Here is a 25376-nt window from a genome sequence, read left to right on the forward strand (position 1 = left end):
AGTTCCATCGTTTTAGTGTCCATTTACTTTTATCCTTCCATCCATATACTATAGTTGCATGAACAGATTTTATCATAGTCCTTAATACTTCTTTTTCTTCTGTCTTCATTCCTTGAGTTTCTTTAATGCCTCCTTCTATTATGTCCCATCCTACCCGCAATTCATTTTTAACTATTCCATTTATATTTTTCAGTATTAAAGTCCAGAACTTTTGAATCTCCTCACATTCCCACCAAAGATGTGTGTACCATCCCACTGCACGACCACAATGCCAACATTTAGGGCTTAGTCCTCCAATCATATATGCCAGCTGGGCAGGAGTTCTATACCATTTTAGATATATTTTCCTTTCCATTTCCTGAAATTTCTCTGTTTTAATTTTTTGTATCCTTCCCATTATTCCTTCTATTCTTACATCAGGTTTGTGTTGGACCTCAGGGCACCGGGGTGGCAATGGCTAGGGTAGGCGTAGCCAGCTCAGTGTCACTCATCTTGGGGGAGAATATGGTGGTTGGAGTGCTCTGCCTGCCAAAATGGAGCTCACAAGCTCCATTTTCTGCTACGACGGCTTCTTGCAATGCTCTGCCAGCAAAAACGGAGTTTGGGAGGGTCACAGGCGGCCATCCCGAGCTCTGTCTCCACTGGCAGAAGCCCCATGGACCAGTCCTTCACTGTTTCCAGCACAGCCCCACAGCCTTCAGTTTGACACCCCTGCGATAGACAAAACACAGGCGGCCCTCTTTTTTTATACCATGAATATCATCACAAGCCATCATCTTCCGATTATTTTTACCTCCAATAAACCACTCAGTACAGTGATACCTTGTCTTACAAACTTAATTGGTTCCAGGACGAAGTTCTTAAGGTGAAAAGTTTGTAAGATGAAACAATATTTCCCATAGGAATCAATGGAAAAGCGATTAATGCGTGCAAGCCCAAAATTCACCCCTTTTGCCAGCCGAAGCGCCCGTTTTTGCGCTGCTGAGATTCCCCTGAGGCTCCCCTCCATGGGAAACCCCACCTCCGGACTTCCGTGTTTTTGTGATGCTGCAGGGGAATCCCAGCAGCGCAAAAAATGGTGCTTCGCTGGCAACAGAAGTCCAGAGGTGGGGCATCCCAGCGGCGGCATTGGGTTTGTAAGGTGAAAATAATTTGTAAGAAGAGGCAAAAAAAATCTTAAACTTTGTATCTCGAAAAGTTTGTATCACAAGGCGTTTGTAAGATGAGGTATCACTGTACTTAATTTACAAATTCTGTTCTACAGTTAGTGAGAGAACCGCATCTCCATAATTCCCCCTTGAACATAACGGATCCACCTATATGATCCCAGGCAGGAAAAAACAGATAAAGCTCCCGGCCGGAATATCGTTCAGTGTGTTGAGGAAAGACCACCAAATGTAGGCTCCGTATGGTAGATAATTAAACTGTGGTATGTAAATCTCATTTTGGCATGTCAGTTATGTGACACCTGCAGCATATGGGCAGAATATATGGATTAAAACTGCCTCTTGTATGATAATCATCTTGGATAAATGTACACACGATCTTTAACAGCTGTCTGAAATTCCCAGGGATAGGAGTGGGGTTTTGTTGTGAAGCATTTAATAAGATAGCACTGGGTTGAGGTGTAAGATGTCAGTTGTGCGCACAATACAATATGTTTACTTTCTTTTTTACTCCTTTCCTTCCTTCCTCCCTCCCTCCCTTCCATATGAAAGTCTGTTTCATTTGTATGTCATCTACTTAAGTATTCAACTTAAGTTATTGCTTTGGTAAGCTTCGGTCAGCCCCATAGATGTTGAGAGATGATATTATTATTATTATTATTATTATTATTATTATTATTATTATTATTATTATTATTTATTATTATTATTATTATTATTATTATTATTATTATTATTATTATGTCAGTACAACACAGCAAACGAGATCACTATACTGGATTTCGTATTTCATCACCAGTCGGGCGCTTCCCAAGCACCTAGGACTGCGTGATGTAGCGGCGAATTATGTTTGCCGATCCCAGTAAAGCGGCCTTTTGCAATTGACAGATGGAGATTTTGTCAATTCCAATGGTTTTCAAATGTCCGCTGAGATCCTTTGGCACTGCGCCCAGCGTGCCAAGTACCACTGGGACCACTTTCACTGGCTTATGCCAGAGTCGTTGCAGCTCAATTTTTAGACCTTCGTATTTCACTAATTTCTCTAGCTGCTTCTCCTCAATTCTGCTGTCTCCTGGGATTGCGATGTCGATGATCCATACTTTCTTTTTCTCCACGATCACAATGTGTGGTGTGTTATGCTTCAGAATTCGGTCAGTCTGAAGTCGGAAGTCCCACAGTAGTTTTGCTTGCTCATTTGCAACCACTTTTTCGGGCTTATGATCCCACCAGTTCTTTGCCACTGGTAAATGGTAGTTCCGGCACAAGTTCCAGTGGATTATTATTATTATTATTATTATTATTATTATTATTATTAATAATAATAATAATTTGACTTTTATGCTGTCCAATTCCAATTTACGTGTTGACTTTGTTCACAATAGCCTCACACAAACCTGCTTAAATTTCATTGCCGAGACATATATTTTCAGCAATTACTTCCCTCACGGCTCCCAGCACACCCTGGCCTCTTTAATTACACCCAAAATTCTTGTACCCTGACCCTGTAAAGTAATGCACAGTAATCAGCACTATAAATAAATCATCAAGATTTTTTAAATACTCCGTTTAAAAATAGAAAGCGACCTCCTTGAAGGTCAAGAAATTGAAAGGGTCATTGTAAATGAGGCTCGTGTTCCCTTTCTCACAATAATCAACCAAGTCCTTTGAGGAAATCTTGACCAGGACAAGAGAGAGAGAGAGAGAGAGATATTAATTTCTTTAAAACCGTTTTTGTATTTACAACTTTTGTCTGCATTTTGGGAGTCGAAAAAAGAATTCTGCTTGAGGTTAATGACTCTGAAATGGTTTTGCCTTTTTCTTGGCTCAGTTTGGTAGCTTTAGTCATCTGGAGCTGTTTGCTTTAAGATAAGTTGTGCTATGCTCGCTGTGTTGCTGCTAGTTTGTGTGTGTGTGAGAGAGAGAGAGAGAGAGAGAGAGAGAGAAGGGTTTAGAAATCTGAATTGACAGCCTTACAAAGGACTCCTACAGATTCCCGAGAATCACATTACGCAAAGGCTAAAAGTTTCAAGTTTCATTGGATTTATATGCCGCCCCTCTCCGAAAACCCGGGGCGGCTAACAACAATCATGAAAATATACAATAAAAGAAATGTTCCGTATGGCAGGCCCTTAGAAACTCAACTAAAGTAAATACGACTTTAGTAACCGAGTAGTTGATGCATAGAACTTGTTCTGTTGGGCTCTCTGGTAGAATCCTCCCCAAAATTCACAGGTACAAATTTCAGACACACACACACACGTTTGAAAATTCAAAACAATGTTCTTTATAATGAAAATTCACTTAAACTAAGCCCTCTTGGTATAGCAAAGAGCACTCATCTCCAAACAAACTGGTAATTTGTACAAGTCCCTTATCAGTTCTGTGATACTTAGCTTGCAGCTGTGAGGCAATTCACAGTCCTTCTTTCACAAAGTGAAACACACTTTGCTTTGGTTTAGTTTCCAAGCGGGGGAAAAATCAGCACACAAAAGGTCAAAGTCAATAAAGCAGTCACGAAACACAACGATCAGATAATCCTCCACAATGGCCAAACCCACAGCCTGCTATTTATAGCAGCCTTACTAATGACCACAGCCCCACCCAACCACAGGTGGCCTCATTTTCTTTGATAATAATCTCTCAGTTGTTGCTGCCTATGCATCGCTCTCCGCATGCGTGGCTGTATCATTAACTCTTGTTCTGAATCCAAGGAGGAGCTAGATAATTGATCTCCTTCTGAGCTGTCTGCCACACTCTCCTCCTCCCTGTCACTCATGTCTTCTTGGTCAGAGGAGCCTTCATCAGCAGATTCCACTGGGGGCAAAACAGGCCTGCAGCATGTGGATGTCTCCCCCACATCCACAGTCCTTGGGGCAGGAGCTGGGCCAGAGCTAACCACAACAGAATTCACTACCTGATTCTGTAGTATCATCACCTAACCCCCAAAACTTTACCCTTAGACTATCCACTGATGACCTCTGCCGATTCCTAAGAGGTCAGTAAGGGGCGTGCATAAGTGCACCAGAGTGCCTTCGGTCCCCTGCCCTAATGTTTCTCTTTTACTAGGTTCATGTATATAAGTATTATTATATCTCTGTATACCAGCAATATGTACTTCACAAAACAAGCAAACAAACAAATAGGACAGCGCAAAATCTATAATGTGTTTGAAACCTGGCAACTTTTAAGATGTGCGGAGTTCAATTTCCGAGAATTCCAGACAGCAATTCAAGGAGTTGAAGTCCACACAAGTCCAAGGTTTTTTAAAATTGCTAATCTTAACGCATAGGCTTAGCTTGTTGTCAGGCAGGAAGTTCCACCAGCCAATTTAGCAGCCCAGAAATTTGACCAGGATTGAGCAGGGGGGAGGACTAGATGATCTCTGAGGTCCCCTCCACCTCTATCATTCTGTATCAGTTTCCTGATTGAGCAAGGGGTCAGACTAGATGGCCTCTGAGATCCACTCCAACTCCATGATTCTGTAACAGTCTCCTGCTTGAGGAGGGGGTCAGACTATAACTGGGTGTGTGTGTGTGTGCATATGTGTGTGTGTGTGCATGAAAGATCTCCCAATGCCCCCTCCCACTTCTGGGGATCCTCAAGATGAACTGGTGTGTGTGTGGGGGGGAGGGGGTTGTGGGTGTGAAAGAGTTCCCAAAGCTCCCCCCCCACACACTTTGGGGACTCTCCACATGATCAGAGGGAGGGTGAAAAGAGCATGGGATCGTCTAGATGCCCAGAGCATGAATGGACCTCTCTCTCTCTGCAAACAGGGAAGGATAAATCAAGAGGAGACGAACTGTCCCATTCTTTCTTTCCCAAAGTAGCATTTTGTTAGGAGCCTTCTGATTGGTTGGTGGCGAAGTGTCCCATGTGGCCCGTGTCCCATGTCATAAGTTAAAGACTTCCTGTATTGCAATATATTGTGAAGATTATAGAACTGTTCATGGATGGGTAATAGGAAACACAAATCAGATTGATCCAATAACATTTTGAGATAAAACAAATTGGAACAACAAGAGCATTTAGTAAAGAGTGGAATAGAATAGAATAGAATATTTTTATTCATCGGATTTACGTGCTGTCCCTCTCCAAGGATTCAAATAGAATAGAATACAATAGAACAGAACAGAATAGCAGAGTTGGAAGGGACCTTGGAGGTCTTCTAGTCCAACCCCTGCTTAGGCAGGAAACCCTATACCATTTCAGACAAATAGTTACCCAATCTCTTCTTAAAAACCTCCAGTACTGGAGCACCTACAACTTCTGGAGGCAAGTTGTTCCACTGGTTAATTGTTCTCATAGTTCAGGAAACTTCTTAGTTGCAGATTGTTTCTCTCCTTGATTAGTTTCCATCCATTGCTTCCTGTTCTACCCTCAGGTGCTTTGGAGAATAGCCTGACCCCCTCTTCTTTGTGGCACCCCAAATATTTAATAATAATAATAATTATTATTATTATTATTATTATTATTATTATTATTATTTATTAGATTTGTATGCCGTCCCTCTCCGAAGACTCGGGACGGCTCACAACAATAATAAAAAACAATATTATAGTGAAACAAATCTAATATTAAAAAAGAAGCATATAAAACCCTATCATATTTAAAAACCAAACAACACATACATACCAAACATAAAATATAAAGAGCCTGGGGGGAAGGTGTCTCAACTCCCCCATGCCTGGCGGTATAGGTGGGTCTTGAGTAGTTTACGAAAGACAAGGAGGGTGGGGGCAGTTCTAATCTCTGGGGGGAGTCGATTCCAGAGGGCCGGGGACGCCACAGAGAAGGGTCTTTCCCTGGGGCCCGCCAAACGACATTGTTTAGTCGACGGGACCTGGAGAAGGCCAACCCTGGGGGACCTTATTGGTCGCTGGGATTCGTGGGGTAGCAGGCGGTTCCGGAAGTATTCTGGACTGCTATTATGTCATCCTTTTCATCGAACTAGACAAACCCAATTCCAGCAGCCATTCTTTATATGTTTCAGCCTCCAGGCCCCTAATCATCTTGGTTGCTCTTCTCCGCACTCTTTCTAGAGTCTCAACATCGTGTCGACCAAAACTGAATGCAGTATTCCAAGTGTGGCCTTACCAAGGCATTATATAGTGGCATTAACACTTCACGTGATCTTGATTCTCTGTTAATGCAGCCCGTCATTCCTTGTGAGTTCCTAAGGCTGTTTTTCTCTCTCTCACGGCACCTTCTTCAATATCTTTTCTAGGGCTTCATTAGGATGTTTAGCGTCGGATACCTGATCCAGTGTTGCCTTCGCATCCCATCCACCTTCCGACATCTCTTCACAGAACCGTCCCGGCTTCTCTCGCTTTTCTACAACAAAGAAAATTTCCAGCTTGGCGCTTTCCTTGGGTCATTTGTCAGCATATATAAAGTAAGTTTCACAAGTGCTTAAAGATTAGAATGTGCTTATGCTAAACTCCTCATCCGGTTTGAGCAGCTGCTGCTGTTGCAACTAGTGTTGGGCATAGTTTGGGTCCGTGCCGAACTTGGCTGTGAACAGTATACCGAACCCGATCCCGGAGTTTTCCAGAAGTCTGTGTTCAGGTTCGGCGTTCGATCGAACACCATGATACTATTGCAGCAGCGGGGGGGGGTGTGTGTGAGGCGCTCTGCACATGCCGGGTATTCAGGACCCCGGCCAGCAGCTTTAAGCAGGCGGTGGGTGTTCTGCCTGACTGGCTCGGCAATGCGTAATAGTCTAATGAAAAGAAATCAAACACACACGTGCTCCGCTAATCAGCAAACTTGTATTAGATAAACTAAAAGAGCTTACTCAAAAAACAGTTCGTAATGTCCAAAAACAATGCAAGGCTTACTTCAGCCGCATACAAAAAACACAGGGAAAAACAAACAAAGACAACCTGGAGTGAGCAAAGACGTTTCAGGAGTCCTTTTGAATCTTTGAAGCAAACAGCAAGTCCCAGAGTTTTCACCTCCCACTTGTCTGAAAAAACTGGGTTGAAAACTCCAACGGCACAGAAACATTGAAGCAGAAACCACAAAACAACACAGATAAACAGCCACAGTTTTCCTTGGCCCTTGTTCCCTTTTATCCCTTTAGCCCTCATTAAGGGAACCACACCCAGCCCAGGTGCTCCTATAATGATTTGTAATACTCCTTAAAGCGATCCCTTCTTTGCATAGCTCTTTGGCTACATAGATCAATATATTGATCTGCAGACGAACTCAGGGAAGAAAGACTGTCTGAGGGACTGCAGGCCAAATCCCCTGGGCTGTCTGCTGAATGCTCCTGGCTGTCTGCCACATCTTCCTGGCTGTCAGCCAGGCTTTCATATTCACTTTGTGCCGCGTCTCTCCCATCTGTGGGAGCAACAGCTGGCCCAGGCCCAAACACAACAGTGGGCGGGAGGGAGAGATGAGGAGGGCTCTGCCCCTGAAGGGCTTTAAAAGGGCGGAGGGAATCCGGACCTTTGGAGCACAAAGAGGGAGGGGAGGTGTGGATTTCCCACAGACCGGGGAGAGGGGGTGCAAGCAAAAGGAGGCGGGGAATCCCATTTCCCTGGAGCCCGCTTAGGGGGTCTCTTGCTTGTTCCACCGCGGCTCTCCTGCTGGCTGCAAAGACAGGGAGGCACGCTCCCTGCTGAGCTACTGGGGATTGGAGCCTGACCTCCCCCCCCCCCCCAGTGCTTCACCTCCTGCCGAGCCAGAGGTGTTGGGGTTCGGGTTCGAGTTCGGGGCCCGAACCCAAACTCCAACGTCACATTCGGCCGAACTCGCCGAACCCGAACTTTGACGGGTTCGCCCAACATTAGTTTCAACCCTTTAGCTAAATGGGCCTTTGTTGTTCTAGGGCAGAGTATCTCTTGAAGCTAAATTCAACGTGTTACTTGCAAACAGTTTTGAAGGGGAAAAGAAAGCTAGAAAAAAACTAATTTGGATAAAAATTAATCACCCCACCAAGCTATCTATTTATTTATTGGATTTGTATGCTGCTCTCTCTGTAAATTTGTTCATTTACTTAAATTTATTTGCCAAAATGAAAATTACAAATTCAAACAAACAAAATGAAAACCAGTAAAGTTTGATAGGGGCGATAGGCCCATTAGGCACTTACATGCGCCCCCTTACGAAATAGGGGGTGAAGTGCACCGAAATTAAGTTAGAATTAAAACTGTGAAAGTCTGAAACAACTGAATCCTGAATTCCAGGCTTTGACAACTCGTTTACAAAAATCAAGGTTTTTTTCAAGTCACGTTTAAAGCTATTTCCATTGAGTTTTAAGCTGTGTCACTGTTAAAACTAAAAAAGTCATTTAAGGATAAGATGTTACTATGCACTGTTTTATATGCAATGCCTAAATGTATTGGTAAAACAAACTTTCCATAACAGAAGTTTAAAGTAGATAAGAAATATGCAGGCTTTTTTTTGTGTCTGAGGGGGTTATTTAAGATAGCCTGTAATTATTATATAACTGAATGAAGTCTGTATAAGAAGGGAAGAACATCTACATTTGTGTGTATGCAAACACACCTATACACCTTTGAATTTGGCTGAAGCGTTCTCCTGTTGAACAGCCTTTTACATATATCTAAATACAGTGTTTATTTTGTTTTATCAGTCATAGCACAAGGTGGTTATAAAATAGTAGCTATAAATTAATCAGCCTTTTCCTTTGCTTGGTTAAGTTTATTATTGGGATCTTTGTTACTAAGTGATTGTGTTGCAATGACAAAAATGTTGCCATGATTACCTTAAAAATGCAGGGTACAAGCTGTTTCCTACGATGGGTACGGAATCTGGACGATGAACTACACGCACTCATTGCAGGTAAGCCCACGTTTCCTCCCAACAGCCTTTCTCAGATTCCCAAAGCTAGTAGAATAGAATAACGGAGCGGGAAGGGACCTTGGAGGTCTTCTAGTACAACCCCATGCTTAGGCAGGAAACTAGGTGTTCTGTCGAGCTCTCTGGTAGAATCCTCCCAAAAATGCACAGATACAATTTCAGACACACACACGTTTGAAAATTCAAAACAATGTTCTTTATAATGAAAATTCACTTAAACCAAGCCCTCTTTTGGTATAGCAAAGAGCACTCGTCTCCAAACAAACTGGTAATTTGTACAAGTCCCTTATCAGTTCTGTGATACTTAGCTTGCAGCTGTGAGGCAATTCACAGTCCTTCTTCTTTCACAAAGTGAAACACACTTTGCTCTGGTTTAGTTTCAAAGCGGGGGGAAATCAGCACACAAAAGATCAAAGTCAGTAAAGCAGTCACGAAACACAACGATCAGATAATACTCCACAATGGCCAAACCCACAGGCTGCTATCTATAGCAGCCTCACTAATGACCACAGCCCCACCCAACCACAGGTGGCCTCATTTTCTTTGATAATAATCACTCAGTTGTTGCTGCCTATGCATCGCTCTCCGCAAGCGTGGCTGTATCATTAACTCTTGTTCTGAATCCAAGGAGGAGCGAGATAATTGATCTCCTTCTGAGCTGTCTGCCACACTCTCCTCCTCCTCCCTGTCACTCATGTCTTCTTGGTCAGAGGAGCCTTCATCAGCAGATTCCACCAGGGGAAAAACAGGCCAGCAGCATGTGGATGTCTCCCCCAAATCCACAGTCCTTGGGGCAGGAGCAGGGCCAGAGCTAACCACAACACTAGGTAGGAATTCCCTAAGAGTGAAAAGCCTTGAGTGAAAAGGGAGGGAGGGGGAGAAACAGGCCTCCTAGAAGTTCTGGAAGGCCAAAAATGGGTACATTTCCAGCCTCTAAAGGCCCTCGGGAGCCCTGGGGGAGGCAATTTTTGACCTCCCAGAAGCTCAAGGAAAGCCTCCGGAGCCTGGGGAAGGCGAAAATGCCCCCACCCCGCCGTGCTGCAGGAAGCCAACTAGGCTACACCCACCATGTCCACACCCAGCAACCCAAATAGAGAACCCGTTGCCGCAGTTTCTGAAGCCCACCCCTGCCTGAGCTCTTTATAAGTCTTCAAGATGGAGAGATGTCTCAATGGCATCTAGTCAGCGTCCACAAGGGTGAGACAGGATGGAACTAGATAAACCCTTTTCATTCCCTTTCTTTCCATTGATTTGGGAGTTTCATATGGTCTGGTATCCAGAATGCGACCGATTTGCTTCGTCTTTTCTTTTCTAACCTCACAGGGTCCCTAGCAGGATTGTCAATGATGTTTTATAGAAGCACATCTATTTCAATGTACCTGGCTTCCAAACTGGTAGAGGTAAGCCTCCCTCCCTCCCACCCTCCCTCCCTCTCTCTCTCTCTCTTTTTCCTGTTGGAATATCTTTTCTGTATTATTGTTATTATTATTCTTCACAAAAGACAGTAACACACAGCAAACAAGCTGGATTTCGTATCACAATATCACAAGTTGAACACTTATTATTACTTTCTTCTTCTTCTTCTTCTTCTTCTTCTTCTTCTTCTTCTTCTTCCTATTATTATTATTATTATTATTATTATTATTATTATTATTATTATTATGTCAGTACAACACAGCAAACAAGATCACTATGCTGGATTTCGTATTTCATCACCAGTCGGGCGCTTCCCAAGCACCTAGGACTGCGTGATGTAGCGGCGAATTATGTTTGCCGATCCCAGTAAAGCGGCCTTTTGCAATTGACCAATGGAGATTTTGTCAATTCCAATGGTTTTCAAATGTCCGCTGAAATCCTTTGGTACTGCGCCCAGCGTGCCAAGTACCACTGGGACCACTTTCACGGGCTTATGCCAGTCGTTGCAGCTCGATTTTTAGATCTTCATATTTCACTAATTTCTATTCTAAATAGATCTATTCTAGTCTCCCTTAATTTTCAAGTTCAGCAAAAAAAACCAACAACATGTGACATATATATATGTTTTCGTAGATTTTCACGGGTACAGGTATGACGGTCTTGGCATATTCAGGTTTTTTCCCGTGTAGGATTTGGAAATTTCTGAATCCTACATGGGAAAAAACCCGAATATGCCAAGACTGTCATACCTGCACCCGTGAAAATCTACAAAAACATACATACATATATATATATGTTTTTTTGCTGAATTTGAAAATTAAGGGAGACTAGGATAGATCTATTTCAGCCTTATTTTGGCCTCATCAGCTAGCCATACCCATATATATCTTTGTTAGTTATTTACATTTAAAACAGAAAAAAAGAACATAAACAAACATACAAACAAAAAACATTACACAGTAAAGCATAATGTTTTATACAATAATTTACACTGGTGTCAGAACTTAATATAAATGCCAGCTGTTTGGCTGGACCTTGTTGTTTACAGCTTATTTATTTACACCCATTTCATTTCCTAATTTCATTATAAAGCAATCTTCTTAAATGATCTTGTTTCTATCTCTCTATACTTCTTTCCTAGGGTTATATTTAACTGCGAATTAGTGGTTCAATACGTTTCTCCATTTCCCCCGTTTTCTTTTGAATATGTATGCAGTGTCAAAGTTTTAAATATTTTTTTTTATTTATCCAGACCTACTGCTCTTTTTAATTTTATAGACTATGTATTTCAAAGGCATCGAAGCTGGAAAGGTTCCTTATTTCCCCCACGCAGACACTATCATCTATGCTGTATCCACCGCCATCTGCTTCCAAGCTGTGAGTTTTTATTCTTTAGGTTCGAAAGCTTTTGCTCATGTCTAGTGTTGCTGGTTAAGTAAAGCAAAAGGATGTCGGGCAGTTTGTCCTAGACCAGCGATGGCGAACCTATGGCATGGGTGCCTCAGATGGCATGAGCCGTGGTGGTGCAGCAGGTAGAGTGCTGTACTGCAGGCCACTGAAGCTGACTGTGGATCTGAAGGTCAGCGGTTCAAATCTCATCACCGGCTCAAGGTTGACTCAGCCTTCCGTCCTTCCGAGGTGGGTAAAATGAGGACCCGGATTGTGGGGGCAATAGGCCGGCTCGGTTAAAAAGTGCTATTGCTAACATGTTGTAAGCCGCCCTGAGTCTAAGGAGAAGGGCGGCATAAAAATCAAATGAATGAATGAATGAATGAATGAATGAATGAATGAATGAATGAATGAATGAATGAATAAATAAATAAATAAATAAATAAATAAATAAATAAATAAATAAATAAATGCTAGCCTAGCTCAGCTCAAGCACGCATGTGTGGATTGGCCACCTGATTTTCGGTTCACACAGAGGCTCTGGGAGGGCATTTTTGGCTTCCGGAGGGCCTCTGAGGGAGGTGGGGGAGGGAGTTTTCCCCACTCCAGGCTCCAGGGAAGCTTCTGGAGCAGACCTGGGCAAGGGGTGGCCTGCGGGACACATCCGGCCCGCCCGCTGTCTGTGACCGGTCTGTGGAGGTCAGGGTCTGCTCCAGTGCGAGGATGAAAGAGCTCACCACGTCTGCCGGGACTCCTCCCGTTCCTGCTTTCCTGATGAATCATGAAGAAAGCAGGAACCGGAGGAGTCCCGGCAGACACGGTGAGCTCTTTCATCCTCGCACTGGAGCGGACCCCGACCTCCTACCAAGAGCGGCCGAGCACAGAAACCACGCAAACACTCCAGCGCAGTGACTGTGGTGCACCGTGTTGCCGTAAAGCAAACAATTAGGGGTCTGTAGAGTGGGTCTGGGTGTTTAGGTCAGGCCAGGGTCTGGGGTCTTTACAGTATTGGGTAGAACTGAGTTAATTATATTAGGCCGGCCCTCTAAAACCATCCCAATTTCTCATGCAGCCCGATGGCAAAATTAATTGCCCACCCCTGCTCTGAAAGCTGGAGAGGGTGAAAAACTGGCCTACTGGGCCCACTAGAAGTTGGGAATGGGACTTTTCTGGCCTCCAGATGGGCCTCTGGGGGGGGGGGAGGTAAGGCAATTTTTGCCCTCCACAAGCATTGAATTATGGATGTGGGCACGATAGTGTGTGCGAACACACGCTTTCGGCATCTGAGGGAAAAAAGGTTCGCCATCACTTGACTCTATTTCACTTTAAAGAGGTGTGTTAATATTTTCAGGCTGCTAAACCTGCCATTTCTGAGAACATCTTCCATCACCCGCCTTCTGCCACATGAATACCAGCGACCAGTTAGGTCCCACAGAGTGGGTCTTCTCCGGGTCCCATCAACTAAACAATGTTGGTTGGCGGGGCCCAGGGGAAGAGCCTTCTCTGTGGCGGCCCCGACCCTCTGGAACCAACTCTCCCCAGAGATTAGAATAGCCCCCACCCTCCTTGCCTTTCGTAAGCTCCTCAAAACCCACCTCTGCCGTCAGGCATGGGGTAATTAAGATAATCTTTCCCTCTAGGCTTCTACAATTTATGCATGGTATGTTTGTATGTATGATTGGTTTTATAACAAGGGTTTTTAGCTGTTGTAGTATTGGATTTTTACATTCTGTTTTTTGTCACTGTTGTTAGCCGCCCCGAGTCCACGGAGAGGGGTGGCATACAAATCCAATAAATAAATAAATAAAACCCCAAACAATTTCACTGATAAGAGGAAAATATTTGTTGTTCAGGATCGAATTGAGAGGTCCTTGCTTCTCTCTATACTTGGTGGTTTCCTTGAAGACATTTCAGTGCATGGACGATGTTACCTAATTTGGCAATGAAATGCCTGCTGTCAGAGTACCAAGGAACATACCCATAATAAAAAAAATTCTGAGGCAGGCAATTTCCTCAAAGAATAGATTTATTGGCTATGTAGTATTGGCACAGCCTGGTGAAAACTGACCCTGAATATTCCTGTGGTCTTCCCCCTAATTAAAACTAGAAGTTTGTAACTTTCTCAAAACAATCAGTCACATGGTCCAATCAGGATACTGTCCAGTTGCTAGGTGACATCAAACCCCTCCTCTCGAACACCTGCAGGAATGTCCTTGGTTCTCAAGGGAAAGTATTTTGTTTTGACCACAACATCCCAACTATCTCTATTCTTCCCTCCCTATCCCTTTTCCACGGTGTTAAAACCATATTTTTTTTCATTTTAGGCTGTGATGGAAGTCCAGAATCTGCGACCTTCATACTGGAAATTCCTATTGCGATTAACAAAAGGAAGGTGAGTAACTCTCAGTGGTGACACGTCCATGGAGATTCTCAATCATCCAAGTCATGGTTGTCTGAAAAGGCAGCTGGACTTTCTAGGAAGTTTCTTGGATGAGAAATGAAACGTTAAAAAAAAAAAAATCCAGAAAGTCCAGTTACTTTTTGGAAAAAGAACCTTTGGGTTTCACTGATTATTAAGCATAAAACGTATCAGGAAAGACTTAATGAACTCAATCTGTATAGTCTGGAGGACAGAAGGAAAAGGGGGGACATGATTGAAACATTTAAATATGTCAAAGTGTTAAATAAGGTCCAGGGGGGAAGTGTTTTTAATAGGAAAGTGAACACAAGAACAAGGGGACACAATCTGAAGTTAGTTGAGGGAAAGATCAAAAGCAACATGAGAGGGGAGAGGGGCGGCATACAAATCTAAATAATAAATAAATAAATAAAAATATTATTTTACTGAAAGAATAGTAGATCCTTAGAACAAACTTCCAGCAGACGTGGTTGGTAAATCCACAGTAACTGAATTTAAACATGCCTGGGATAAACATAGATCCATCCTAAGATAAAACACAGGAAATAGTATAAGGGCAGACTAGATGGACCATGAGGTCTTTTTCTGCCATCAGACTTCTATGTTTCTATGTTTCTATTACCATTGTCCACTTCTGTAAGAAACACGGTAGATACAAGAGTTTCTTTTTTAAAGGAATTTTGAAGGCATTTTGTGTTAGATGAAGAGATGGTTAATTAACGTGATTTTTTAAAAAAAATATAAAAAATATTCTAAGAGCGCAAAGCTTATATGAAGTCTGGATTTCCTCTTAAGGTTCCTAGTTTTGCTTGTGATCCTAGAGTTCCTTCACAATTTTCATGAGCAGAATTGTCCCTTCAGTAGGTAAGAGTTGTAGTTGTGCTCCCCCAAATAGAGTGACTAAGACAAAGTGTGTCGATTTTAACACAATTTTAGTTTTTTTTAAACTTTCATTAGTCCCAAAGAGAAATAGAATAACATTTCAGATTGCAACATTTTCTCAACTACAGTGTTCCCTCGATTTTCGCGGGTTCAAACTTCGCGAATAGTCTATACCACGGTTTTTCAAAAAATATTAATTAAATTAAATATTAATTAATATAAACAGAGCAAGTTTATTATATTTTTCTTTATATAAAAAATACTTCGTGGGTTTTTTTCTATACCACGGTTTTTCCCGCCTGATGACGTCATATATCATCACCAAACTAATAATTTTTGCAAATAAATAACAAAAAAAATAATTATTGTTAATAAATAATTATGTTTATAAATATCAGGATCACTAAGTGTCTTATTCAATGGTGAGTACCAGTAATAATGGTGAGTAAATGGTTTTTAAGGCAATGGGAAATAGTAATTTAGGGGTTTAAAGTGTTAAGGGATGGCTTGTGATACTGTTCATAGCCAAAAATGGTGTATTTACTTCTGCATCTCTACTTCGTGGAAATTCGACTTTCACGGGCGGTCTCGGAACGCATCCCCCGCGGAAATCGAGGGAACACTGTATTTGACTAACAGAAATAACATTCACTGAAAGTTGTTTAGCCTAATACCAACATCTGAAATTTTTAAAGGCCTTTAACAGGAAACAAATTCTCAACTTGAGCCCTAATATAAGGAACATTTTACTTGGGTTTATTTGAAAATATTGTCATTCCATATCATTTTACCATATCAGTGTATGAAACATAATAGTATGCTTATTATATTTTTCTACATTTTATTTGAAAATATTTTTGTCATTTATCATTTTACCATAGTAGTATATAAACAGAGCAAGTTTATTATATTTTTCTTTATATATCATTGCATGCTTCTTTTAATAAATGTATTATTTCATGATTGTTTTTCAGTAGGATGAACATATATTGCTCAAAAAAATAAAGGGAACACTCAAATAACACATCCTAGATCTGAATGAATGAAATATTCTCATTGAATACTTTGTTCTGTACAAAGTTGAATGTGCACGACAACATGTGAAATTGATTGTTAATCAGTGTTGCTTCCTAAGTGGACAATTTGATTTCACAGAAGTTTGATTTACTTGGAGTTATATTGTGTTGTTTAAGTGTTCCCTTTATTTTTTTTGAGCAGTGTGGTTTTAATTTCTTAAACTTTGCCATAAAAAATAGTTTAGATTCATAACACTGAGTTCACAATCCTGTTTTTATGTTGCTTTATTCCCTTGAGTTATACAGTACATTAATTTTGGATCTTTCATTTTTCTAGATTTGGTATCATGAACAGAAAAGCATTGGATGCATTCGGTACTCAAGCATCTATGCGTTTTAAAGATTTCTGTCCAGAATTGGACCCAAGATACACAGTTGTTCCACCAGAGAGACCTGTTGAAAAGTCTTGGAACTGATACATCCATTTGCGATTATGTCTTACCACCGGCTGTCCTAAAGGGTTAATTAACTTAACTATCAAATAGATGGAAGACTGCTTGTGTTCCACATCAGTATTGTTTCAGCAAGTTATATTATACAATCGAAATACTGAAACACCATTACAAGGTGTGGCTTAATTCCACTTCCCTTCTTAGATAGAAGCTTTGGACCACTGTGGCTGGTTGACTCAACCTGATAGAATTTTAAAAAAAATATTGCATTATATATCAACGGATTAATATATGAAAAAGAATTAAAAAAAAGAAAAGCCCAGGTGTGGTTTAAAAGATATACATCCCCAGTTCACTCTGACTCATTCCAATAGGTAGATTTTTTAAAAAAAAATAAAAATAAAAATGATATTTTTACATTTAGAAATAAAAGGTACGTAAAACAAATATATGTATATGTATGCTATAGTTGCAGATCAGATTCTAGTGGAAAATATTTTCTTTTAGATAGGTTTTTTTTTAAGAAAAAGATTATTATGGCTCTTGACAATTGTTTAAAAAGGCAATACTGGTATTTTATTTATACAGCTGCACCAGGGGTAGGTTCCTCCCAGTTTGGACCGGTTCGCCCGAACCGGTAGCAACCCGCTGATGATGTCACAATCAGTTGGTGCCAGTCCGTAGGCTCTATCTTTTAATTTTTTTTTAAATCGTGTTTTTTTTAAACTGCGCATGCGCATAGGTGCGAAGTGCACACACGCCGAGGCACGAAGTGCCCACGTGCCCAAGAGTGGCACAGGAGGTAGCGTACCACCAACAAGGTAGGTTGGAACCCACCCCTGAACTGCACTGTTTATATCCGACGTTGGCTTTGAGTACTGCCTTCCGAGAGCATCATCTCTCCAAACCCAATTGCACACTGAGAGGTAAAAGTGTGGGGGGCGAAGTCGGACATTTGGACTTTTCAAGAGGAATGTAGCAGTTTTCAGTTTTTGCATAAAATGGATTGACGAGAGAAAAAAAATGACACTGTCCCGGCAACATTCTTCACAAAGTGAGAACATGCCACGGAACGCACAGCCGTCTTGATTTTATAAACTTGAATGTTGCTTTCCAGTAACCTTCAAAGTGAATCCGAGACCTTTTCATTTAGGGGATAAAGTAAAACGGGACCGTGTTAAGAACATTTGTGATATCTACTTCTACAGATTGTGTTAACTGAGTTTCTGATCAGCCCGTAACACTTAATGTAAGCTGGTCATTGCACAAAGCTACTCCCCTTGATGGATTATCTGATTTCTGGTTTAACAGCCACGTTAGGGGAGTGAAAGAAAACTGCAGAGAAAGGCTTTCAAAGCATTTGAGAGATTAAAAGGAGGGGGGGGACCCAACTACTTAGATCTGTACGATATCTGAAAAGCTGAAATATCTGTGATCAAAAGTACCAGAAAGAGAGAGATTGCTTGGAGCTAGATTTAATTTCTCTAAACTAGTTTCCACCCCTATCTATTCATTCTATGATCTGAACATTGCACACAAATGAACCAGTATTATTTCACTCACTGGAACAATGATGCTACATTCACAGGACAAGAGCATAAAATTCTATTTTGATCCTAAGGAATTTGTCAAAATTGTCATTCAGACTAAACAAATAGAAAGGAAAGGAAAGTGGAATGTGGGGGGGGGGGGGATCTATATCGTATCACACCGTAGAACACCTCTCTCTTTCTAATGTGAAATAATATTTCAATCATAATTTGCACTTATGTTCCAGTTGTTGTTTGGATTAACAGGGCTGATTGTGTTTATTATCTTTATTGGAGAAGGAAGGCATGTGTTAGTCTTTTAAGAAACTATGGATTGTGCTTGTTCAGTATTATCTTTACTCCCCACCCCACTCCTCCGTAGACTTTACATCCAGTTTTGTCTAACTCTTTGGAATTCCTTAGGTTATTCGAAAAGGTTATTTAAATTAGATGGCTGCCCTAAAAATTTGTCACTGCCAATTGTGTGGTGGAATTGATGCATTGTGAATTGTTAGATGAGCAGAAAATTTGACTGTCCCAAGTAGGGGTGAGGTCTTAAATATTCCTGATCAATAGCAATAGCACTTAGACTTGCTTAATAGCAATAGCACTTAGACTACAGCCCTCTCTAAGCGGTTTACAAAGTCAGCCTATTGCCCCCAACAATCTGGGGCCTCATTTTGCCCACCATGGAAGGACGGGAGGCTGAGTCAACCTTAAGATGGTCAGGATCGAACTGCAGACAGCCGGCAATCAGCAGAAGTAATGCATTCTAACCACTGTGCCACCACGGCTCGCAATCTTCCTTATAAAAAGCAATAGAGCAAATACAGTAGTACCTCTAGATACGAGCTGCTCTACATGCGAGTATTTCAAGATACGAGCCACGAGGGGAGAGACATTTCTGTTCTAGTCCTGAGCTCAAATTCGGGATACGAGCCAAGCGTCCACTAGGTGGCGCAAGAATCCTTGCTTTTGGTTATCTCGGAGGGGAAAAAAGTTATTTGTTCCAGATACGAGTTGCCTCGAGATACAAGCTCCCTTATGGAACGAATTATGCTCGTATCTAGGGGTACTACTGTACTTCATAAAAGCAAATGTTCTCCACTGTTCTCCACTGCACTGGTCGGAGAGTCCAATGGGGGTTGTTCTTCAGCCTCATTGGCAGGGACTGAGTTAAAAATTAACATATTTATTATGTCCCGCCTACCACTGCCCCATTAGGTCAGTCTTAAAAATTCAGTCATAGTGTAGGGACTATGAGTTTCTTTCTCTCTTCACAGTAGGAATTTTTTTTACAAGAGATTTCTTTATTTAGTTTCACAGACTAATTAACCTGTCTCTTCTCTTCTTTTTTTACAAGAGGAAGAGATTCTATGAGCTTGAGATACTTGCCGTTCAGCTTTTTTGGAAATAGAATCACTTTAGAAATTTAATATCTGTGCAACCGCAACTCTCAAAAGATCGATTTCTAAAACCCATCGATTATATCCAGTACAGTGATACCTCATCTTACAAACGCCTCATCATACAAACTTTTCGAGATACAAACCCCGGGGTTTAAGATTTTTTTGCCTCTTCTTACAAACTATTTTCACCTTACAAACCCACCGCTGCCGCTGGGATGCCCCACCTCTGGACTTCTGTTGTCAGCGAAGCACCTGTTTTTGCGCTGCTGGGATTCCCCTGAGGCTCCCGTGCATGGGAAACCCCACCTCCGGACTTCCGCTGCCAGCGAAGTGCTTGTTTTTGCGATGCTGGGATTCCCCTGCTGGGATTCCCCTGCAGCATCGCAAAAACACAGAAGTCTGGAGGTGGGGTTTCCCATGGAGGGGAGCCTCAGGGAAATCCCAGCAGTGCAAAAACGGGCGCTTCGGCTGGCAAAAGGGGTGAATTTTGGACTTGTACGCATTAATCGCTTTTCCATTGATTCCTATGGGAAACATTGTTTCGTCTTACAAACTTTTCACCTTAAGAACCTCGTCCCCGAACCAATTAAGTTTGTAAGACAAGGTATCACTGTATCGTGGAAGTTTCCTAGAGCTGTGTCAGATTATGTGTAAATGAAAACTGACTTTTAGGGAGGCACTTGTGTCTGAAAGAACAAGTGGTTTCTCTGGGTGTGTTCCTTTTACGGGAGAAAAAAAGAAATTACCTTACTCTGAGGAAAGCACTGGAATAAAAAATAAATGTTGAACTTTGCACATTGTGGCAAACCCTTGAGTGGGGAATACTTTGTGTGCAATACACTTTGATGTTTCTGATCAAGGGGATATCTTGTCTTATAAAAAGCTCTCACATTTTCGCCTGGTCTACTACTATTTTTATTTATATAGTATCTCTAACCGACCAATTGAAGCACGTTGTGAGGAAGTAAAATATGATTGCAAGGGGTTGTGTTCATTTCCCTCACGAGGGAGCACAATTCTTCCATCAGACGAGTGTGCCTCCTCCTTGGAATTATGGAAGAGAAGAAGTCCCACTTAAAACAAAACAAAAGCACCCTCTTTACTCCAACAATTAAATTTCCAAATAAAGACACTTAGGAGTTAGCATTCAGGTCAGAATTTCTGACATAATTCACTGTAAAACCTTAAGTAGTATGTACTGTATGTGCAGGAAGTACTTCTATCAATTTCATAATAGTGATGGATTTTTGTGTAGGACGAAAGAATTAAAAACAAAAAAGACTGAAGTTATTGTTTTGACTGGAACAGTTGAAAATAAACTCTGCAGTCTCTCAATCCTGATTATTTAAATATTTGATGATTGCTCTTGGATTAATTTAATAAAGAGATGTTTCTTTTGAAGAGTCTCCAGTTAGTTGGACTCCCTATGAGAACCTCATAGTCCTGAAGATTACTCCGGCGGTTACATTGTAAAATTGTTTTCGGGGCAGGAAATAGAGTTGGGAGGGATCTTGAAGGTCTTCTAGTCCAGTGTTTTTCAACCAGTGTGCCGCGGCACACTAATGTGCCGCGAGACATGGCCAGGTGTGCTGCGAAGAAGGAAGCTCAGCTTCTGCTCTCGCAACTTTTTGCTGAGGGCGCGAAGAGGAAAAAGTTGCGAGACCGGAAGCTGAGCTTCCTTCTTCGCACCTTCCAAGTTTTTCCGGTAGCTGCAGCGCCCCGCCTGGCTGGAGCTTCCCTGGCGGTGGTGGCAGGTGAGCTTTGGGGCCCAGCGGGAGGGTGTTGGCAGGGGGAGTGGGAGGGTGGTGGCAGCAGCAGCACTGGGCAGTAGCCGTGGGGCAGCAGCTGTGAGCAGGAGCTCCAGGGCAGAGGCACCGACAACGGTGACTGGACGTATTCCTGGACGCTGTACATGCTGGCGCTGCACTGGGCATAGGCTGGCCCTGGTCCGCTGGCTGGGCCGGGACGGAGGTGCCAGCCCTGCGCCCATTCCCAGCACAGCGCCAGCATGTACAGCTTCCAGCAACATGTCCAGCCGCTGTCTCTGCCTCCGCCCTGGAGCTCCTGCTCGCAGCCGACTGCCCTCCCACCGCTCTGTGGCTACTGCCCGATGCCGCTGTTGCCAGCGTGGTGTACGAGAGAGAAAGAGAGAGATAGCAAGAGAGAAAGAGAGAGGAGGGAGAGAAAGAGAAAGAAAGCAAGAGAGAGAAAAAGCAAGAGAGAGAGGAGAAAGGAAGGGAGAGAGAGAGGAATAAGGGCAAAAAGGGGAGAAAAAAGAGAAATGAGAAAATGATTTTTGTTGGTGTGCCCCAGGATTTTGTAAATGTAAAAAATGTGCCACGGCTCAAAAAAGGTTGAAAATCACTGTTCTAATCCAACCTCCTCAGGCAGAAAACCTTATGACTTTGGTGATCATTTCTTTCCATCTACATAACCTTCCCCTTGTGGTGAAGGAGCTCCATATATTTATATTGATATTTATTATTTATTCTATTTATTTATTTATTAGATTTGTATGCCGCCCCTCTCCGTAGACTCGGGGCAGCTAACAACAATAATGAACAGCATATAACAAATCTAATGTTAAAATAATTAAAACCCCTTATTTAAAAGCAAACATACACACAAACATACCATGCATAAATTGTATAGGCCTGGGGGGAAGGAATATCTCAATTCTCCCATGCCTGACGACAGAGGTGGGTTTTAAAGGCAAGGAGGGTGGGGGCAATTCTGATCTCTGGAGGGAGCTGGTTCCAGAGGGCCGGGGCCGCTACAGAGAAGGCTCTTCCCCTGGGTCCCGACAGACGACATCTGTGGGACCTAGCCAGTCGCTGGGATTCGTGCGGCAGAAGACGGCCCCGGAGATATCCTTGTCCGATGCCATGAAGGGCTTTATAGGTCATAACCAACACTTTGAATTGGGACCGGAAACTGATCGACAACCAATGCAGACTGCGGAGTGTTGGTGTGACATGGGCATACTTGGGAAAGCCCATGATTGCTGGGACCCTGATATACCTGTCAGGGTCCCAATAAACATTTGAGAAATAAATGAGTCGAAGCCTTGGCCTTCTTCTAAATTCCAATTTATTAACGAAGCCATGTGGGATACAAACTCTGGTCCAACCAATACCAACTTTTCCTACAGTTCCCCACCCAGGTTAAGGTTCATCCCTATACCCACAAGTTCATCATGTGGGCCACTCTGGTGCTCTGAATGTCCATACTCCTCCCCTGTACTTCCGGCTGGTGCTGAACAAAGGATGACCTTGAATTTTCTGGATTCAAGGAATTTGTTGTGGATAGCATCTTTCCCTCTCATGCAACCACCCCTCCCCAATTCCCACAGTACTATTCTACTTGTGGCAGGACAAAATCTCTAACTCAAAACGATGGCTTCGGCCTGAAAATACCAAAGACAAGGGAAGGTCAGCAGCAAAGAGCAACATTAGCTCATGTGGTCTTCTACTTTCTTTGAATCTGGAAAAGACTTTAGTTGACCCCTGAAATTTCAACAGCTGTGAATTAGTTGGTTAACAGTGGCGGCAAGAGGCGGTAAAACGGCAAAATTCACCTCACGCCTGCCTTTGCTTAGCGACATAAATTTGGGGGCTCAATTGTGGTAAGTCAAGGTCTTATCTGTAGTGGCCCCCAAAATGAGGACTTGTGCCATTGTGGTTTTCTAAGTTGTGCGTTCCTTTCAGATGTCGCAGTTACTTGTGCGGAGATAAAGACGAGGTTATACTTGGCTCAGGAAGTTTTATTTATTTCATATGGCATTACAGAACTTTAATGCAAAATATGAAAAGGGTATCAAAATATAAAACCCCAGAACAGGAATTGTTATGCCCAAGGACAGAGGCCCTCAAACATGGCAACTTTAAGACTTGTGGACTTCAACTCCCAGAATTCTGGGAGTTGAAGTCCACAAGTCTTAAAGTTGCCATGAAGAATTCTGGGAGTTGATGTCCACAAGTCTTAAAGTTGCCATGAAGAATTCTGGGAGTTGAAGTCCACAAGTCTTAAAGTTGCCATGAAGAATTCTGGGAGCTGAAGTCCACAAGTTTTAAAGTTGCCATGAAGAATTCTGGGAGTTGAAGTCCACAAGTCTTAAAGTTGCCATGAAGAATTCTGGGAGTTGAAGTCCACACATCTTAAAGTTGCCATGAAGAATTCTGGGAGTTGAAGTCCACAAGGCTTAAAGTTGCCATGAAGAATTCTGGGAGTTGAAGTCCACAAGTCTTAAAGTTGCCATGAAGAATTCTGGGAGTTGAAGTCCACAAGTCTTAAAGTTGCCATGAAGAATTCTGGGAGTTGAAGTCCACAAGTCTTAAAGTTGCCATGAAGAATTCTGGGAGTTGAAGTCCACAAGTCTTAAAGTTGCCATGAAGAATTCTGGGAGTTGAAGTCCACAAGTCTTAAAGTTGCCATGAAGAATTCTGGGAGTTGAAGTCCACAAGTCTTAAAGTTGCCATGTTTGGGGACCCCTCCCCAAGGAGGTTAAGACTCCAAAAAGGCCCCACAAGAACTACAGAGAAAGGAGAAAATGGAGATAGAGCTAACTGGGAATATCTAATTACTCCATTGTATTAAGTTTGGCATAGTTACAATCGTTTTATATAATGTAATGATATACGTAGGGCGGGAGATCGGTAGGCTGCCTGTGATCTGCATTGCCTTTGTTGTAACCCCTCCGATTTACCACTCCCATTGTGAGCACACCAAGATCAAATAAAATCAGATTGAAATGGTGTCGTTGTTGGTGTGTAATATCATCCCTAAGTTTCAGAGCTGAACACCAAACCATTGTTCAAAGCCGGGAAAAGAAGAAGAAATGGAAGAATCCAGAGGCTGATCAGAAAATAAATGGGGTTTTACATCTGAATAGACATGTCTGTTAAGATGCCGCCCCGAGTCTACGGAGAGGGGCGGCATACAAATCTAATAAATAATAATAATAATAAAATAATGTATTATGGATGGTTGCAAAAGAGATGATTTACACAAATTCTTATCCGTTTTCTCCCTTTCGGTCCCTTCCCCCCTTCTCTCTCCCTCCCTCCCTTTGTCTCTCCTGTCCTTTCCTCTTCCCCCTTTCATTTCTCTCTCCTCTCAACCCTTCCCTTCTTTTCCTCTCTTCCTCTCCTCCCTCCATTTGACTCTCCTCCCTTCCCCTTTCTTTACTCTCTCCCCTTCCTTCCATCCTTTTGTCTCCCCTCCCTTCCTTTTCTTCCCCCCTTTTGTATCCCCTCCCCTTCCCTTTCCTCTCTCTTTTCCTCTCCTCCCTTTCCTTCCCTCCCTTTTTCTCTTCTCCCTTCCTTTCCTCCCTCCCCTCTCCTCTCTTCCCTTCCCCTTCCTTTTCTCCCCTTCCTTTCCCTTTCCTCTCTTTTCCTCTCCTCCCTTTCCTTTCCTCCCTCCATTTACCTCCCTTCCCTCCCCTTCCTTTCCTCCCTCCTTTTATCTCTCCTCCCTTCCTTTCCTCCCTCCCCTCTCCTCTCTTCCCTTCCCCTTCCTTTTCTCCCCTCCCTTTCCCTTTCCTCTCTTTTCCTCTCCTCCCTTTCCTTTCCTCCCTCCATTTACCTCCCTCCCCTTCCCTCCCCTTCCTTTCCTCCCTCCTTTTGTCTCTCCTCCCTTCCTTTCCTCCCAACCCTCCCCTTCCCTTCCTCTTTCCTCCTCTCCTCTCCTTTCCTCCCTCCATTTACCTCTCCTCCCTTTCCTCCCTCCATTTTTCTCTTCTCTTCTCATTTCCTCTCCTCCCTTCCCCTTCCTTTCCCTTCCCTCTCTTTTCCTCTCCTCCCCTTCCTTCCTTCCCTTCCCTCCCGTTCCTCTCCTCTCTCTTCCTCTTCTCCCTCCCTTTGCCTTTCCCCC

General features: G+C 42.6%; 1 protein-coding gene across 1 annotated transcript in view; it reads left to right on the plus strand.

The window, feature by feature from the left end:
• TMEM135 (transmembrane protein 135) overlaps nt 1-17014 on the plus strand; it is a 203107-nt gene extending 186093 nt beyond the window's left edge. The window contains exons 10-15 of the mRNA XM_070749598.1: nt 6391-6558; nt 8912-8975; nt 10317-10393; nt 11688-11786; nt 14123-14190; nt 16453-17014. Coding sequence (XP_070605699.1) covers nt 6391-6558; nt 8912-8975; nt 10317-10393; nt 11688-11786; nt 14123-14190; nt 16453-16591 — 615 coding nt within the window. The 3' untranslated portion in view covers nt 16592-17014. The remainder of the gene's footprint in view (nt 1-6390; nt 6559-8911; nt 8976-10316; nt 10394-11687; nt 11787-14122; nt 14191-16452) is intronic.
• The last annotated feature ends 8362 nt before the right edge of the window (nt 17015-25376 follow it).

This window comes from Erythrolamprus reginae, chromosome 4 (genome assembly GCF_031021105.1).
Source record: "Erythrolamprus reginae isolate rEryReg1 chromosome 4, rEryReg1.hap1, whole genome shotgun sequence".
In the NCBI taxonomy this organism is placed as follows: Eukaryota; Metazoa; Chordata; class Lepidosauria; order Squamata; family Dipsadidae; genus Erythrolamprus; species Erythrolamprus reginae.